This window comes from Neodiprion pinetum, chromosome 7 (genome assembly GCF_021155775.2).
Source record: "Neodiprion pinetum isolate iyNeoPine1 chromosome 7, iyNeoPine1.2, whole genome shotgun sequence".
In the NCBI taxonomy this organism is placed as follows: domain Eukaryota; kingdom Metazoa; phylum Arthropoda; class Insecta; order Hymenoptera; family Diprionidae; genus Neodiprion; species Neodiprion pinetum.
The window spans coordinates 17,437,655-17,457,600 of record NC_060238.1 but is presented as its reverse complement, the minus strand read 5'-3'; the positions used below and the strand labels follow the sequence as shown (position 1 = coordinate 17,457,600).

At 35.5% G+C, this 19,946-nt stretch overlaps 2 protein-coding genes across 3 annotated transcripts in view; one reads left to right on the top strand and one right to left on the bottom strand.

Moving 5' to 3' along the window:
- LOC124223568 (probable ATP-dependent RNA helicase DHX35) overlaps positions 1-19,946 on the top strand; it is a 44,199-nt gene that overhangs the window by 18,979 nt on the left and 5,274 nt on the right. Inside the window, exons 3-8 of the mRNA XM_046635694.2 lie at positions 11,586-11,765; positions 12,846-12,986; positions 13,102-13,264; positions 14,358-14,519; positions 17,103-17,249; positions 17,695-17,836. Coding sequence (XP_046491650.2) covers positions 11,586-11,765; positions 12,846-12,986; positions 13,102-13,264; positions 14,358-14,519; positions 17,103-17,249; positions 17,695-17,836 — 935 coding nt within the window. The remainder of the gene's footprint in view (positions 1-11,585; positions 11,766-12,845; positions 12,987-13,101; positions 13,265-14,357; positions 14,520-17,102; positions 17,250-17,694; positions 17,837-19,946) is intronic.
- The window catches only part of Calpb (calpain-B), a 30,337-nt gene continuing 24,736 nt past the window's right edge, over positions 14,346-19,946 (bottom strand). Inside the window, exon 15 of one of the 2 annotated variants that reach the window (XM_046635678.2) lies at positions 14,346-14,479. In XM_046635678.2, coding sequence (XP_046491634.1) covers positions 14,445-14,479 — 35 coding nt within the window. In that variant the 3' untranslated portion in view covers positions 14,346-14,444. Of the gene's footprint in view, positions 14,480-14,740; positions 17,351-19,946 lie in introns of those variants that run through there. The other variant, XM_046635680.2, reaches the window with a different exon arrangement.

Genomic DNA, 19,946 nt, shown 5'->3' with positions numbered 1-19,946 from the left:
GAAACTTACAGGACATGTGCCAAAAACCGTGAAAGAAATGGACAGGAAATTGTTTGTGTTTCTGTTTTCTATACGGTGTTGGGCACAGTCTGTACGTATCTATTTGCATCTAACGGAAGTTTTATCAGGATGGAGTTACTAGAGTCGAGATAAAGTATCGCAGGCAACGTGATAATCATTCAAATTTAATGTCTTCCTCGAATTACTCAAAGTAATGAATAGTTTGAAGTTCGTAACGTTAATGTAACGATCCGTTATTCGGAAAAATTGTTAGTTTCCAACTTATTTGAAATTGTTTGAAACTCAGTAAACCCTAATAGAGCAAAAGATACTTATATATTTTGCTAATTCAACCTCTTGTCATACCAAAGTTGCAGAATAGTGAAGGTTTTTATTTGTATGGTCGTTACGTTAACGTTACCTACTAACCTCAACCCCGTAACTGATGTCAGTGAACCCTGTGTAAGAAATAAAAAACAAAAATTACCCGTTGCAGCAGAAAAACGAAGAAGTGCACATGTTGTGAGCAAATGATTGCTTTCATAAATTCGATGATCGTTTGCGAGTTCACACTCCCAAAAGTCCGCGAATTGTTCATATGTACGGATGCATTTTTCTTATGGCACTTTTGTATGATTCGTTTATATAGATGCGAATAAGAGAATTGGCACAGTTTTTATTCCAACAAATTACAATCACTTTTTATATCGGCTGTAAACCCAAATGTCACTTGACAGCGTTGATAACAGTATACGGCTAGTTTCTTCCCTGTTTCATCCTCATTGATGATGCTCTGCTTCGTGCCAGCTACAGCGGACAAATAAACTTACGGTGACGTCTTTAGTGCGAATAAAAAAATATATCTTATGACATTAGTCTATTAAGCTCGACAAACCCATCGTTCCAACAATAAATAAAAACAGAACAATTATTCTAAAGTTATTTAATTAACGATGCATACGAGTGTGACTGTAAATGAGTCAGCTGAGTGGAAAAAGTTCAATGTCATGCGTAACTTACCACTTTCTGTTCATTTTCGGTAAATCAAGACGGGTCAACTTTACGACGTTACCTAGGCTGCATCTTGTATTTTTGGATTCTCTATATAGAAAATTATACTTGCTTACGTCGGAGAGTAGGAGATATATCGTCGTGGGACCTCTTTGTCGGTATTTTTAGGATGGTGGATTATACTAAACGAATAGAACGTCTTATGCATGATTGCGTCATGCATTCCGCAATATCATGTAGGTCTATCACGTGCTCTTTGTGCGCGTCAATTTTTTTCCTTGTCCCGTTGAGATTTGAAAATTCTTACATACTTACAATTAGCTTTATTACTATGTGTACTCATGTTAGGTTTTATACTCGACTGTCTAATTCATAATTTTAAATAAATTAAATGAAATTGAATAAACTTATGTTTGAATTTACGAAAGTTTGCGTGACTCTGCAGTAACGTGGTTTATAAGATTTACATTGCACTTCTACTCGCAAAAAACCCCCTAGGTAGGTCGACCCCTCCGATATTTATCTAGTTCATGTATGTCGTAGTGCATCGAAAACTAAGAGATACATAATATATTTTTTTATCTGCTGATAAACGGTTTGGAGGGATGAAAACGACCCCCAAAGGTGAGCACCCACCGGTGTTTCTATTCATTAATAAATCATTTCGGCGGTAGTTTTATTCAAATCCATTAAGTGCATCGAGAAATCACTCCGTTCGTTTTCGATGCTCCACAACGTATATACACTAGATCAAAATCAGAGAGGTTTAATTGGTGAAATTAGTATCATCCGCAATTCAATTCGGGACATGAATGTAGTTTAACCATACTTTGATGGCTTGCTTTTATCGATTAGAATCGGTAGCCACATTTTCATCAGTAATGAAAAGCTGACCATAACTTATTGTTCGAAATTCCTGAAGAACGCGGTTTCCCCGAAGTTGATGAGCTTTGCGTTTAAGAAACCGTTATCGAAACTTTGAATGTATAATGTTGATCACGATTTTACAAATTGGGATGTTTCACCGAATTACATACGAAGATCAATACACGAAGATGGTTGAGAGGATTTGGTAAAAATCCCAGAAACTCAACCTCGTCATTGCAACGATAGTTGAACAAAAAATGTCTTTCAGAAGTCGATTTTTTGGATGCGGAATGATTTGCACTATAGTAAATATTTTTAAAATATTTAAAAAAAAAATTTTTATGGCCCATGTATGTTTCAAAATGAGAAATTTTGTTATTAGGACTTTTTAACCGGACTATACAGATTTCTGACTTACGCTGGTTGAATGAAAGAAATAAAAAAACAATCGAAAATGGACAGTGAGAAAAATTTCGTATATTATATTTACAATGACTGATCGAATTTTTTTAGAATGACAAGAAAATGTGCAGGTACAAGTATAATTATTTAATGCGACTATGGTTAGTTGATACTACTTTTCCTGGTTATTGCAACGTTATCTGCTAGTTCAGCTTGCTACATTTTTTCAGTCGAGCTCTATAATTCATTTTTGCACTTACACTATATTATTAAAAAAGTTATAAGAAAATATAGTACACCAGTGACCATCACCGAAAAGAATATTGACGTACTAGATTTTCTGGTTACCGCTAGTCTACTCATTTTCGTGTTTTGCTCAGAACTATTTATGTTCTTTGTTCATTTTTTGTGGTGAAAATGAAAATAGCTATCGTTTGTACAGTAACCGTAACTAGAAATTTTTATCGGTGCAATAGTTCAGAAGTTCTGTACTTGGACACGTGTGTCTTGGAAAAATCTCGAATAATTTGAATTATTATCTCGACTGATACCACGACTATGAAAACAGACAGGTAGAGGTAAAGTGGGGGAATCCCTCAGGTGTATTATAACACAGCATAATTAACTACCTATAATGTAAAATGTAAATAGACGCCACTCTCTGTAGATACCGGGTGACCTCTCGTTTGCACCGCAGTGCAGTGAGTTGCTTATAGGCTTCTTCAGCTAAATTTTACTTACTTACTTAATCGTGAACTGAGATGCGATGGTTTTGAATCAAATTGTGAAGTACGATGATTGGGGGTTAAAATCTGAAATACGATGTTTTTGAACCGAATACTGAGATTCGATGTAATTCTGCTTAGCCGTCGATACAGTCTGAATAAAAAAGTAGGATAAATGGGAAAACCTTTGAAAAAATCTCCATTAGTCTTATTTGGGTTAGTGTTGGCGAATACAAATGTAAGAACATTCCTATTTATGTAATAAAAATGAATCCGAGAAAATTCGAATAATATAATACAAGCAAAGATACTAACAATTTAAAAAGAAGTCTTCTACTTTTTTTTAAAAAGTTGTTACATTCACATGGATTAAACTCTAGTGTCGTTTTGTCTGGTTTTATGTTTTGGGGATTATTCTGTTCGCCGTAGATATCTTAAGAGATTGTCTGGAATAATTGTACTAATAGTTATCTCTCGAGTTATCTGCGGAGTTGATAAAAATGTATTTGTCCAAGTACAATACAACGGATGTTCGTCAACAATTACATTTGCGTGTTAAAACTATACAATAACGTTAAATTTCCAAAGTATTTTTCATACGATTGGTGGGGTTCCGATCAGCGTGCAAAAGCAGCCCAGAAACATTAGAATCGACTAAAAAATACCAGAGTTTGAGCATTTTTAACATTTTAATTACGAGGAGTTACTTAAATTGCTGATATTTCAGATTGTGTTTTTCTAATTTACTCAAAATTATTCCTGTTGCGTGGTAGGGATGTCATTTCATTTGTGTTTACCATCCTTCGCAAAAGTAAATTTTTAAATGGTTTTTTCTTTTTTTCAAACTTTTTAATCAGACGGTACAGTCCGATGTCAGTGAACAAAAAATCGATGAATTTTATCAATTTTATTATAAGATAGGCCGACATTGAGTATTTATCGAGTTACTATATTCGTAAGCAACGAAGATCATTTTGAAAGTACGAAAATAGAAAACATTGCTATTACAGACAAAGGATCAAATGTCGATGCTTCATTTGAAGCTGCTTCAAAATCGTAAAATAAAATATGTGCAGAAAAGATCCTGTACGATATTCACTGTAGGTCTTTTACTCTCTAGGATAGATTTCTGTTGAACCGGAGGGCTCTCAAAATAGATCAGTCTCAAACCCAACTCATATATCCCCTGGGTACCTGTTACCGTCATTCATAACCTCAAATAACGGTTCTTCTTTCCGTAGTTGCAACATCAATCTTAGAAAATGAGATCTGAGTATTTTATACCTTATCAGTTTAAATCCCAACTCGTACACCACCTGGTTACCTGTTACCATCGTTCATAACCTCAAATAATAGATCGTCTTTTCGTAGTTGCATCATTATTCTCAAAAACTGCGATCGGAGTATTTTTAACAGCCACGGTTGCGACGATTTGGGCATGCCATTCTTATTCGAAAAATGACAATGTTTTATGATGCAAATAATAAATAATAAAGAACATGTAAGTATCTCTTATTCCCATTGCGTGCAAACCATATATTTTATGTTTATTCCCGACTTAACCATAAAATTAACGTTCTTGACCTCAAAAGCGGGATGAAACATGAGTTCATATTTCCCACAAATCCAAGTCCAGAAGAAGCGAGCGGCTTGAAAAAAAAAGAAGTGAGCGCAACCAATTGCTCATAAGACGCAGCGCACCGCCTAAATCGCGGCCAATTTAAAAGTCCCAATTTTCAGATAAATATTGCAACCAGAGTCTAGTTGGAAATAAAGTCCTATATGTAACACAGGAATAAAAGTCAACTTTATTCCCTTGTTACATAACGTACTATTATTATTATTCATGAAGCTCAAGCTTATGATGACATGATTGTTTTTCATGTTTATGAGCCTACTGTACATGCATAATCCTCCCTATTTTAGATTAGGTGGTTTGCCGGTACTTGACAATGCCGATCTCATGACGCCGCGCCTAACGTGTTAACTGTTGTTTGATCTTCCATGTGTTCATATTCCCTAATTGCATGCTCATATTAAATTAACTGTTTTTGAATTTTCAAAATTACATCAGCCTACATTCTTGTTTATTATGCACTTAGTACAGCGAACATGACCTTGAACGTGTGGAAATAGTTTTATTGAAGTTCAACGAGTTATAAACGTATTGAAAGATTTTTCTATTTTGACATTTTTGCTAATTATCCTTACATATACCCAAACCACCCTATGACCGGCGTAAGAGCGGGACGAACAGGAGGGTGGCGAGTGACTTGGATACTCTGTTTAGTCACAGTTTATTTTTATCTGGCATCCTAAGAACGACTGACTGTCGAGTGTTACATGAGCCTATAGCAGAATAGTATATTGTGATACGAGTGCGGGAAGTTGGCGATTCCTGATTAGTGTTATTTGCTGCACTCGTCTTCGGCTCGTGCCATAAACATCTCGCTCATCGGCAATCGCCAACCCGCACTCGTGACACGTGATAACTTTTGTAACACCTGTAATGGAAAGTTCGACTCGAGACAATTGTAAACATGGTAGTTAGATGGCGCTAGTTGCACCGGTTCAGATAAGTAAACTGTTAGGAAAAATACCATTTCCAGCATCTCGTGCACGTGTCGAGTGATGTCTTGCGTTCGTCTTTCTTCTTGTTGTTCTCTCTCTCTAGTTCCCCTTACGTCATCGTGCTGCTCATTGAGGTCCGCAATCAACGTTTATTGCCGATCTCGCACTGGCTCGACCGGAGTTATCCGATCAGTCGGTAATTCGGGAATCTTGAAGTGAGGTCCATACATATAGACAATAATAAAAATTAGCCAAACCTTCCCAGATCTCTAGATCAATTATTTCAGATCTGCTACACTCAAAGATATCGCCTCATATACATAATCTTCAATACTCGCGTTTGACAGCTGAAGCTTGAGGTGTCTCGCTTGCATGAAAAGACGGTAAAGCTCACACATGCGTAGTCAAACACACAATTTCCTGGGTGGTTCACCATTTCCTCTCGGTATCTTTATCAACATTTACGTTACATAATATAATATAATCTAATCTAACAGATGTGTAAAAGGTTTCGTATGTTTGTATGTTTGTAACCGATAACGTCAGGAACCAGCGGGGATTTACATAAAACTCGCAGCGATGTCTTTCTTATGTTTGCAGGAGTAACATTGGCTCTATAAGTTATGCAAAATCAGTTTTATTTAGGTGAAAAAATGCTGCCTACGATACCAGAATAGCGCAAATCAGTATAGATGTATGCAATTGGTGAGTGAAAAATTGCCAAAAAACGTGCATTCTGAAACCGCTACTTCGAACTTCACCATATTCCGATATACTGAAACACCGACATGTTCGCGGCGATTTTCGAAATTCCATGAAACTTCCCAATTGCATAAATGCTAATATGGAAGGCTGCAGCTCTTGGACGCACCTTTACGTCAATATGCTGCAATGGATGCGTTTTATGTAGAAGAGTGGTTATTTTTGTCTCACCTCTGATAGCATTCACGTAAACATGGATATGCAGTTGAGGGGTAGTCAGGAAAATGCAACGTGATGACGAATATGTATGAATAATCAGTATACCTGATCTTCTTCTATGGGTTCGTGCAGTCCGTTGAATGAAATAAACATTCTTATAAAAAATTTAACAGCATCGATTCTGTACCGGCACTCTACTAGTATGACCAACGGTACAAGTAAACTTACGAATCGATTCCCACCTTGAAATTAACACCTCATAGTTTATACGTGTGCATAAAATCTATCTGTTATAATAACTAGAAAGTAGCCATGAAGAGAGAAATTCTTTCCTATATACCTTGTCGACTGAATGGGTGATAAAAGTGATATTTTCTACATTGCGCATGTTTGTTTTGTTCCTCGAATTAACCGTCGAAACCTTCGTTGATCGGTTTTTTTCACTTTTCACGAATATCAATGAGATTATTTACATGTTTTCATGAGTTTTTGATACCCACGATTGACCATTTAAGTATTTGGGTTTGATTGTCGTTTAGAGTATCGAAAGGAAAGGTTGTTGCAGTTTCGTCGGTTGGCCTTAGTGGCGTTCTATGATGATGTATATTATTCAGAAAACTATTTTTCAGACATAGTTCTTGTTACTGTTTTGGAACATGTTTGGAATAATTGTAGTATGTAATAAAAGTAAGTCTTAAATCCGTAATTTTTGAAACTGAGTTTACCAACTGCGTATGAGATCTTACCAAAAGTGTAACAATTTCGTTTCTTTTCCTAAAACAGATTGGTTGATGCAATTTTAACTCTACACGGTGTAAACGGTATCGCAAACACGAAGTTATACTTCATAGGCCTCACTCTCTACGTACAAACTGTGATACACTTGAAGGTTACATTCTTCAGACTGTCATCGCCGTCCGAAAGATCGTTTCGAACGGCCGAATTTTCATATATTATTACTAGAGGGGCTTCGCGCGTCCACCCCCGTTTTCGAGTTTTGATCGAAGGGGGGAGGGAAGGCGATAAAAGGTCAGATTTTTGTAGGTATAGAGATGTATATGTATGAACGGTTAAGTGTTGAATCCTTGATTCCCAGATGGGTGTATATGCAGAAGGTAAAAGATCAAGTCTTCATAGGTGTTGCGATATACTATATGTAGGGTAAAGGGTTAAACGTATAATGGTATATACGTAGGGTGAAGGGTTGAATCTTCACAGATGTATGCGTATGGTAAAGGGTTGAATCTGCATAAGTATGCGAGTATACACGTGTCGTAAAGGGTTAAATATTCACATGTGTAATGGTATATACGTAGGGTAAAGGGTTAAATCGTTATAGGCATAAGGGCATAAACGTTGCAAATGTTGAACGTCGATCAATGGTCAAAAGTCGAAGGTTAATCAAATGTCGAAGGTCGATCGAAGGTCGAAAATCGAAGGCTGAAGGTGAAAGGTCGAAGATCGAAGATCGAAGGTCGAAGATCGAAAATCGAAGGTCGAAAATCGAAGGTCGATGTTCGAAAGTTGAAGCTCGAAGATCAAAGGGTGCAGAGTTAAATAGAGGAAGGGTGGGCGGTGGACGGATTGGCTGGGGTTGGTACGGGAGGGAGGGAGGGTGAAGGGAATCTGTGAAGTTATGAGGGCATATATGTGGGTTCGAGGTTAAGTCTGTCAAGATCTCAGGGCTTATATGTGGGTTTGAGGTTAAATTTGTCAAGGTATAAGAGCATATATGTAGATTCGAGGTGCGGATCAAGGGTCGAAGGTCAAAAGTCGCAGATTGAGGGTCGAACTTCGGATAAGTTCAGGCAAGTTCGGGTAACTTCGGCTAAGTTCGAATTAGGCTAGATTAGGTTAGGTTCGAGTATTTCCGCATAGAATTGGGCAGGTTCGGGTAACTTCGGCTAAGTTCGAATCAGGCTAGGTTAGGTTAGGTTCGAGTATTTCCGGATAGATTTGGGCAAGCTCGGGTAACTTCGGCTAAGTTCGGGTAGGTTCGGGATTCTTGACACGGCAGCTGCGGCGGCGGCGACGGCGGAGGCGATATCTTTATATAATATAGAACGATTATGGTTAGGTTTAATGTTTTCTGAATCACTTATAACTCTAGATTAACACTCGGAACGTAGCTATATACCATAGGGACCAAAGTGTCTAATACTGAAAAAATAAGTTATTTAATAACTCATAATAACATTATACTCTGACTCTTGTTATACTATATTACTAGCCTGTTGTCTTTTAACACATTTATCCAAAATTTTACGCATCGTATTCTATGATCTGTAATATACTTTTAGCATGCAGGCTGAACATTTACAGCGTTTGAACCCTCCAATGTTGAAAAACAGTAGCTAATTGAATTCTACGTTAAAACTAATGGTATGAATTTACGAACGTTCAGAGTGACGTTTTACAGAACAAAATGACTCTCCGAACTATGTTTGTAAATTATGATAAGATAATATATATCAAGCTTTTTATCATCCGTATGAAAGAACAGTCAGCATTATATGAAGCATTCTTCGGAAACTAAGCCACCTTTTTTCTGCTAGCCTAGGAAAATTATTAAGGAATCTTTACCTGCTGTTTGTTACACATCATTAGTTGAAAAGACTTTTTGTGAATTATTTCAGACTTATTAGTGCAACTGTTTATAAAATACTCCTTTGATCAGTTCATAAACATACTTGATAAAAAGAGATATGAGCAACATTTTTACTTCTTCAAGAGTGACTTCTTATAGATTATTTGGACGTATGTATAGATTTCCTTACAAATTCTGCCAAGGTGACATCGATTCGGGTTCTCCGAATAAATTCAAAAATGTAATTTTTTCGAGACATTAAAATTTAGTCAATCACGAGAAATATCGAAGAAGATCAACAGAAGTGGCCGATTTCATGTAAACAATTTTTCATACCTACTGGGATATATTATCGATTAATCAATGGGCATAGGCAGAGTGTTCCTTATTCAACGGTTGAGCTTTAGCCTGTGTTTGCACTCTAAATCAATTAATATTTGGGTTAAGTTTAACACATTGATATGGCCGACCAAAGTCGACATAGCTAGTGAATTTTGCGATATGAGTGAACGACGGTAACTATACATTACTGCTAAAAAAAAAAAGATACTAACCTTACACACATGCATCTCAATTTTTTTTAAGATCGTAATTCTAACGTGCCTGATTGCCGGAATGATTTTGCTTGAAATACGTAGTAACCTACTCTGGCTATTCCAAAAAATTCAACTCACGGTTTGAACACCGTACCTGCGCGTTACTGACTAAGATACGTGAGCCAATTATAATTTTCTACTGCGAAGATGATTGTTTTCTGGACAAATATGAAAAACTAAACAGTATTCGGCACCACCTAAATATAATTTATAATTAATTAAATTTTCGTTACAGATTACATATCATATGTTTTCTCTAACTACAATTTTAAAATGTAACTAGTATTTTTATTGGATCTAAGTACAATTTTTTAAATATTATACAGATGCATGAACGGATCTGAGTATTTAGGTATGTAGGTAAACTCAATAAGTATGTATGTAAACTAGGGTGGTCCTTAAGAAGAGTGTAGACAAATTTCCTCCGTTTCGCTCCCCAAATCGATTTCAAATAATTCAAAAAAGCTTCCCGAATTTTTTAGATTTTTATTCAACTCCTTATGCTGTTCCACGGGGCTTTTGTTTCACCAAAAGAAAAACACGGGATTTTGTGACCACTTTACATTTTATTTTTTTTTTCTACGGCAATTTTCATGGGAAAAATCTGTATCAAACGGGGATTTCTCAAGTACTAACTGCCCCCGACGCGACTTCGCCCGCATCCAAATTGGTTGACCTATCCTACAACCGAATCTACCCTAACCACTTGCATGCATCCATCTGAAATACGCTCATTTGTTTAAACGACTTGCGCGCCACCTATTGTAAAATGCTTGTACTAGTTCATAAACCTTTTCAGGCGTGAGGAACGCATACGGGACAAACAATGAAACATTCAGTTTTCACGGGACAAACAAATAAAAAAAAAAATTTTCATAACTCAGCAACCTGTGCAGGCGTGTGGACTACTCCCAAAGTTTCATTGTAGACGGATGAATGGTATAGGAATGCATACGAAGCAAACAGACAGACAGACATTCATTTTATATATACATATAAATTATTGGTTCTTATCGGGGATATTTTTTCTGATTATCACGTGTTCAAGGTATAACTTACTTATATACGTGATTTTCAGACTTTTCAAACTGAAACCCATTATAAATATTGAGAAATGAAGCTATCAGAAAGAAAAAGAACACTCTCGAAAAGGGTAAATTATACTCGACAAATCCCCGTTTGATTCAGATTTATCCCATGAAATCTTTCGTACAAAAATAAAGTCGAAAGTGATCATAAAATTCAATTTTATTCATATGGCTTAACAAAAGTCTCGTGAAACAGCATAAGAAGTTGAGATAAAACTCTGAAAAAATTTGGAATTGTTTTCGAATATTTGGAATCGATTTGGGGGGCGGGACGGAAAAAATCCTCAACACCCTGCTTAATGTATGGGTCGTTGTGATTTTTAGCTTCGAAAGATTAATCTCGTATAGTTTTGCCAGTCAGGCAGGATAGTGGACTATTTGTAAAAAAAAGCAAGAGCTTAATGCAAAAGAATTTGTGGGATTCACACACGGACTTTTTTCGGCAAGCTCCTTGCCATTGTGTTTTCGTAAAGCTTTAGCTTTTTCTCTCTGTGCATATACTAGTGGTTGTTAGTATGTAGTATATATTTATATACTAATTCATTTATATTTTATTCTGATCTAATCACAAAACATAGTTGTAATTCTTCATTTGTCATTGGCTAATTACATTGTCTTCCATCACTGGCGTTTAAATTCTGAAAATTCAACAGTTAATATAAACATGTCACAGGTTGCAAAAATCCGGTCACACGAGTAACGATTGGACCTGTTTAATGCTGTTTTTGTGTTAAGATTCCCAGTCGTTCATTCGCAAGACAGATAATAGGACCACAGGTGTCCTTGCAATATTAACTCCATTATGTTATTGATTCAGTATCTTTTGGAGGCCGGTTGGACTGGAGATGGCAAAATGATTGGTATCACGGAACCGAGGAGAGTAGCCGCCACCTCACTGGCCAATCGTGTTGCTGACGAACAAAACTGCGTCCTCGGCACTGTCGTAGGATATTCGATACGCTTTGACGATTGCACCGGCGAAGATACGAAAATTAAGGTAGAGTATAAATCCTATAATCTTTCTGGCTATGCGAAACGATGAGAACACGCCATTTCTCCAGAAAAATGTAAAAAAGTTCGGCATTTCTCGCGAACTTTTTTTAAATCGAACATCGTATTCTGTCAGAGTCAAGGGGTTAATCAATCAGTTTGTGTAGACACCAGATTTCAAAAGATTATACACGATTTCAGAGATTTCAGTGAATCCATATGTCTTCGTAAGATCCGGTCAGATTTCGTATGATTTCAAAGATTGCCGAAATTTCAGACGATGATTCCACAGGATTTCAGAATATTGCTAAGGATTTCGAAGAATTTCAAAACATTCCGATAGAATTTCAGAGAATTCAGATGGTTTTAAGTTGATGATTTCGTAAAATTACACTATTTTGTAGGATTTGGAAAGATTTCAGAGATTTTTAAAATAACTTCATAGCAGTTCGTGATTTTGGAAATTTTAGAGGTCTCGGAGGTTTCATTTGATCATTTTACATGATTTCACATGATACCAAAGGAGTTTCAAATATTTCATAGAATTCAGGGACATCGCGTGATTTCATGGGATTTTTCAAGGTTTTATAAGATTTCAAAGGATTTCATAACGTTTCATCAGTGTGTACTTTCACAAGTGATCGACCCCTTGGAAAGAGTTAACTTTTTTACATGAAAATCGCCCAGGTTCAATTCTTCCCAGGACGGCATAGACACGGTATAGAAAATTGACATTAAACCCCGACCGGCTCATGCATTCACTTCGAAAATAAATTGGCAGGCTTCTAGCGGATAAAGAATCCTAGAGAGCTAATATTAAGACTTCAGGGATCATCTTATCTCTATGTTCACTAAAAGTGCCAGAAGTTACAGCCATGTCAATATTTTGCCCCCCTATTGTTGACCATTAATTCGTGAAATGACCGCTTTCCGAGTAAATAAAAGATCTTATCTGAAGCGATGATAAAACAAGGGAAAGAGGAGAAAATGATTTTGTCGCTTAATCATTAGGTATGTAGTTCATTTACCCAGTGTTACAGTTTTTGTGTCATTGATTAGCATCCTACAAATTTAATTTTTATCGCAGTTCATGACTGAAGGTATACTGCTTCGAGAAATGATGGGTGATCCTTTACTGACCAATTACTGTATCCTTATACTGGACGAAGTACACGAGCGAACCTTGCTCACCGACATCGTGATGGGATTACTGAAGAAGATAATTCGGGTGAGTCCAACATCCGTTAATTATACTCCATCAAAATACCAAAATCGCGAATAATTTACGTGTGCGAAGCTGTTTGAATTTCAATTACAATAGTCTCGGTATGTATCTCAAACAGAAGCGACGAAGTTTAAAAGTAATTGTGTCATCGGCAACCGTCGATGCTGAACAACTTCGTGATTTCTTCAACACAAATACTTCGAAGGACACTTCAAAGGACTCCGCGACAATCATCAGCGTTGAAGGTCGCCTCTATCCGGTAGACACTTACTACGTCGAAGGTAACGAAAGTCCTATTTACCTAGTTTATTGTGATATCAAGTATTCGAAGGACATGGTCTATAGCCCTCGCAGCACGAAACGTCTCAAATATTCTATAATATAATGCAATATTCGAAATAGCGGATGTAGATGGATATAAATCACTCGTTATTGTATTAGTAACGTATCACAGTATTGCGATACCCAGATTATAGATGTACAGAGTGAATTGCTAACGACTGGATGGTTTAACACGCATGCGCTAAAATTTAAGAGCAAGAGCAGTTGTTTTATCAGGGTAACCAACATTCGTAAATTCAGATGACCGACAGTTGTCAAAATTTTTGAGGTTACGCACATCGCGATGAACTGTCGTCTAAATTCATGACGGTTGGTCACTCCGACAAACAACCGCTCTTGGATTGTAGCGCGTGCGCATTAAGTTTTAGCTGACAACAGATCATGCAGATTTTTGAAATTCACTCTGTATATATATTTACATTTGAGAATTCGTTTCGAAATTGTACTCTCATCTGCATATACAGCGGTGTCACCACTCTAGTAGGGACCTAAATCTTTACTAGTTAGCTGTTAACTGGTAAGATAAAAAGATGCTATGTATTTGAAAAAAGTTATCTATATGTTTACACACTATGACTTAAACATTGGATAACTTCGTATTGGACTTCTATTATTCTACTTATTGAAGTTAGTTACTACTACTCAGAACCATCCAATAATAAATTTTATTATAAATTACATTTGAATTGAAAATTACATGTGCAATTTGTAATAATGAGGGCGAAATGAAACGACAATGACATTTTTATTTTATGTTTAAGAGCGGAAGAAAATACAAATCTCATGTTTAATTAGTAATTAATATGGATTTAATTATAATTTTTGCAAGTAATAGATATTTTGTGATTTGATCGACGTCAAAATATTATTTGTACTTTACTTTACCTGAATTACAAAACGATAATGTGATTTCTTTTGCAGTTATTGTCGTTTCAAATAGAGATTACATATGAATATGATCTTTAAGTTGTAATTGATTAACTGCAACTTTGTCTATCACTTTTCGTTACACATTACCTTCATTTATTTCAGAACCAGTCGCCGATTATGTGAAAGCAGTCGTTGATACGGCGTTGAAAATTCACGTGCATGAAGAACAGGGTGACATCTTGGCATTTCTTACCGGAATGGAGGAAGTCGACAGGGCCGTTGATCTGCTTAACGAGCATGCGAAATTGATTATAGATGGCAAACGTAATTAGAAAATTCATCAATAATTCTACGATGTTGGTACCGACCGATGCTATACGAAACGACCTTATGCAAAATTAACCTATACAAAATCATCGTACTCAAAGCAAATCTATAAAAAAAATACTTGGCAAATAAACTTCATATGCATGAACTATTTTAGAAAAAAGAAGAGAAATCTTAGAGCCTGAGATTCATGTAAAGCAGGTCGACGAATTTTAAAAATTACAGAGATCTCTATAATCTGGAGGTTACGTTTGTAGCAGTATTTTTTTTTTGAAATTAGTCTTGCTTTACTCAATGTACAGTTTTCTTCATACATTAACTTTGACTAGAAAAATTTTGTGTACGGTAATTTTCCGTTACACGAATTTTGAATTGGACGATTTTTTGTAGGGTAATTATACGTATGCATAATAATTTTATGCATGTCAGTCTGTATAGCGTATTTTTCTGCCGACAAGTTTGCTTTTCTATTTTTCCACTACAAGTGTTTTTTTTATCCTTTCTTCGTGCGATTTTTACAATTTTATCGCAAAAGTCAATGTTTATTCGAAACAGCCAAATGCTCTTCTTTTCACTGAACTGCTGCTCAATTGCTTATATTTCGTAGACGTCATTTGAACACTATTTTTCCTTTTCCTCCAATATTGTATATGCCTCTTTATTCAATATTGAATTTAGTCTTCCTAGTTTTAAAAATTCTGTCCTGCTTATTATAAAATACGACGATACATTTGCTTTGTTATTCTTCTGGCTTTTATCCAGACACATATTTTGTTTAGTAATGTCTCCAACTAACTGCATTTGTTTTATTCATGGTGTGAAATTCGTTCGAAACACTTCTTCTTTTTCGGCATTACAGCCACTTTATTTTTGTATATTCTTTTTACACCATACCTTTATTTCGTCCTATGGTAGTATTTTCAACCATGAGTCAACATGAATCTACGTAGTCCTGCTTTTGTTTTACATGTATTTCCTTTCCTATTGTGTTCATATTTACTTTTTCTACTGCAATTATTTTATACATTCTTTCATGTGGCATGTTCCTATTTTTTCCTACCTTTCTCGTACCAGTAGATTTCCTTGTAGATGTGGCCCACAAATTCATATATTTCAATAATGTGTAATGTGTAAAATAACTCCTGTTCCTACTCTTCCATGTTCCCCTTGTGTATTGAAAAAATAAGACAACAATGTAGAACAATTTGTCGGTGTCAACGGTCAAATAAATGAAAAAATAATGAATTGACGTTTTGCTCTTTCATTATTCCAATTTTCGTTTAATTGTATTCTAATAAAAAGGTTTCTAAAGAGCCTGACTAGTTCTTTTCCAACAAACCTAATGACGAGCCGGCTTTCATCTTGATTTGCTTTGTTGCCTGGATATCTATATAACTTTTCGGCTGTGATGCCGTTTTCTATGTAATTGAATTTCTAAGGCCCCCCCCCATTAAGGCCGAAACGTCAATTCATAATTTTTTTTCATTTATTTGACCGTTGACACCGAAAAAACGTCCTACATACATTTCACATGATTGAGAAAAATTTCCTTCAAATAACACAACAACACTCTGAATAAACAATTTCCATCAGCGACCGTTTTTACTATTATTCTATTCATTTTCATTATTTTTCTGATCAGTGGTATAAAAGAATCTGGTTTAGGCTTATCGTACTTTATCTTTTCATCTTACTCACACTCAGACAAAAGTTCTAGTCATTAGGGTTTCAGCTAAAAAATGAATATTGTTCACCGCTGGGAGACGAAAATTTATTTTACCGAATGAAGTTATGGTTAGCATCTGATTTAAGTCATTCAATTTTATTCATTTGGATAAAAATACATAAACTATACAGAGCTGTCATTATAATCCGTCATCTCAACGACAATTTAATGCACATACTTTCATTACATATTTACATTTCTTTTATGGCATTTCATTCGCATACGACCGAAAACTTCACAATAATACTATTATTATTATGATCTGAACGTAGTATTATTATCATCAATAACATTTTACACTATCACTGAACTTTTAAGAAACCAATGTCATAAAATAATGTAAATAATACGTAGCATGCAGAGTTGATCAATCTTTGTCAGAAATCGATATAATAATTGCAATTTTGCCGCCACGAATCCCCTTCAAAATGCTTGAGAAAAAGAAATCAGATTTTTCATGGTCATCCGTATGTATTTGGAAAGCAAAGTCGAAATTTCCTTGTGTGGGTGAAAGTGTGAAAGAAGCACTTCACTCAAAAAAATCAAAATACGTTCATGGCATTGGCTCATTCTAATAATCGTGAAAAAAAGTGGCAATACATTGCAGTTTCAATAAGTTATCAACTTGCAATTTTTTGAAAGATATAACAGCATTGCATTGTAAGAGATTAGGAAATATTCTTTTTTTACTCAACTTTGCAACATTTTGTAGTGTAATAGCTAGTGTTTCACAGGTGGAATTGTGTTATAATTATGAAAAGTGACTATGGCGATTAATAGAAATATAGGGTTTAGTCAAATATGTGTGTGCCACGTAAACGATAGATAAGAATGTAGAGTGTTCATTTTTTCAGAAAAAATCTTACCACTTCCTATGTATGGCTCTCTTCCGAGCACGGAACAACTGAAAGTATTTTGGAACGCCCCAAAGGACACCCGAAAAATTATCATCACGACGAATATAGCCGAAACTTCCATCACGATACCTGGCGTTGTTTACGGTAAAGTACCCCCTCTTTCTATTTGTTTCTCAAGGTTAGGATGTCGCAAGGCCAAGCAACATGTCTAGTTAACTCTTTTTAACTTCCCGCTCCTTTGTTTTCTAAGCAATAAGAGAACAAGAGACGTTATTATGAACACCCCGCAAATGAAAAGTTACGTTTTCTCTAGATCTCACGCGCTAGCATGTAAAATATACCATTTCAATTGCGCGCATGCGTCAACTTTATTTTAACGCACTGTTTGAAGATAGAGCAATTTACGCATGCTCAAAAGGCTTCGAAAATCGAACGTTCCAAGCAGGCATTGGGAAAAATTTTAATCATTATTATTTTTTGAGCTTGACACTCATCTGAGCGGGAAGTTCGTAGGCTGGACATCAAAGTTACCAAATTGACTACTTGTTTATTAATTTTTTTGATCTGAATCATTTCACTCTGCCTCTAGTAATTGATAGCGGGTTTGTAAAAATCCGTTGGTTTGAGGTGGAAACACACACTGACAGCCTAATTGTAGCACCAGTATCCAAAGCATCTGCAAATCAACGAGCTGGGCGGGCTGGTCGTGTAAGATCCGGAAAAACGTACAGGTAAGGTGATCAGAGTACAAATAATCATCCAAGGAGTTGGTGTTTTTTTTACACTTTGCACCATCTATGGTGATACAGAAAAAGTGGTGAATTGGTTGAAAATTACTTTTCATAATTTCAATGACTCATGACATTTTCGGACGTTTAGTATCCAAAAAACAGGTTTTCAAAAATATGTCAATCTTTTTGTTTCACGATGAGTCTCGTAAACGGATTGATGACAAAATGTGAAGTATACAGGACTTTATATTTGAATGATGGGTATGAAAAGTTGCCAATTGTTTTTTTAATCATGGTTCGTGAAAAAAAAAAACAGAATTTCAATTGCTGATAAACTTTGCAATGATATCGGAAACGACGCAATGAAAAAATTTTAAATTTACACGGGTTTACATCAATAGTATATCTATACAGATGGAGATGAAATGGTAGTAGCAAATTCGTAGAATTCATGCTATTTCTTCATTTCTGCGTGGAATGTAAATGTATTGAAATGTTTTTGTTCAGAATTTCGTAAACAATGGGGCTGTTAAGTTCTTTCTTTAGGGTTCATACGCAAAGGAAAGAGTCAAGAAATTTGAAAAATAAGACTGGAATTTTCAGTCTTTCAAAGAAATAAACTCGTTATTATACTAAGTACAAGCGTTTGAAAAAAAAAATTTGCACTCAAAATTTTGTTTCGTCGCACCACTCCATACATTACATGCATATTACTCGTTACGAAAACTACTTTCATTTTTTTCTTATGGAAAATCCTAGGCTGTGTTTTGTAACCTTATATCAGACAGTAAGTTAGTTACTGGGTAATATTGAAGGTATTAGTATTAATGTGTAAAAAAAATGTCATCGATCAGCGGCATATTTCTTGGAAGGTTACTGGAAAAATCCTCTTTTCAAGTTGTAATATCTGGAAATGTTAGGAAATTTCGGGATCCAGCAAGCGTATGAACCCTGATAATTCTGGAATCAATTCTTTGATGCGCTATGTCGACGTAATTTTGTGAGTGGATTAGATTGTGCGTAGTCCAAATACACCGCGAGCAACGGATCAAATGCTACTACCAAAAAACATCAAATTTGTACGGGATATTTAGAACAAAGGGGAAGGAAAATGGCTAATTCATAGCCACAAAGTTGTTATTTCAATTCAGTTATAGTTTATTCAATATGCCTTAATTCTAGTACGAATGTTTGAGTGTAAGCATATAGTATATCAACAAGTTGCCAAATAGTATTAAAGTGAAAAACAAAGAAAATTTAAGAAAAGGAAAGTGTAATATACATTACTTTGACAGAATACGAAAAATGTGATATGTGATAGTTATTTGTGTAGTTTGTAAGTATTGTTCTAGTTGTGACCTGCACACGGGTGCATGTATCTACAGGATACGATATGTATGATATTATATTCTCACCATTTTATGTAGGTAATCTGTATAGATATGAACTAATAAATGAATTTCTCTGTATACTCTACGTATTTTTTTAGCTGTTGGTCCTTGGTTCTGTTTGATGTTATTTTTTTTGCCTACCTGAGGGTCCAATTAGTATATAAACGGTCCAAAACCTATTTTTAACTATCCATTTAGGCTTTGATAATACTGAAAATAAGTAACATTTTACTCTGTCAATATAGTCAACTGCTCCTTTTAAAGTGTAATATCAACGGCAGCCTGTATGAGTGTAATGTATGATTCTTGATTTCATCATATCTAAAAACGCCTGATAAGCGACTGACGTCAGCTGTGAATCACAGCATTTATACATAGACAGAATCGCGATGTATTATTCATTCATCGGGGGGAAATTTCAAGGTCCCAAAAATGCCTGCAGGCACAAAGAAATCCGATAAGCTCGTATTGGTAAATTCAATAAAAATTCTGCAACAGAAACGACGACGTCTTGCCGAATAATTTATACTTACTGTGAAAAGAACAAGAAATAATGTTTAATAATGTTTTTCCGGCTAAACAGGGAGTCCAATATTCCGCGATAATTCAAACCATACGTCACTCACGGTAATTGCATTCTCTGGCTTTGTCACATTTAGAAACTAAATGCTTTTTATACCATATACATCCATATCTATATACATATAGTTGCACATATT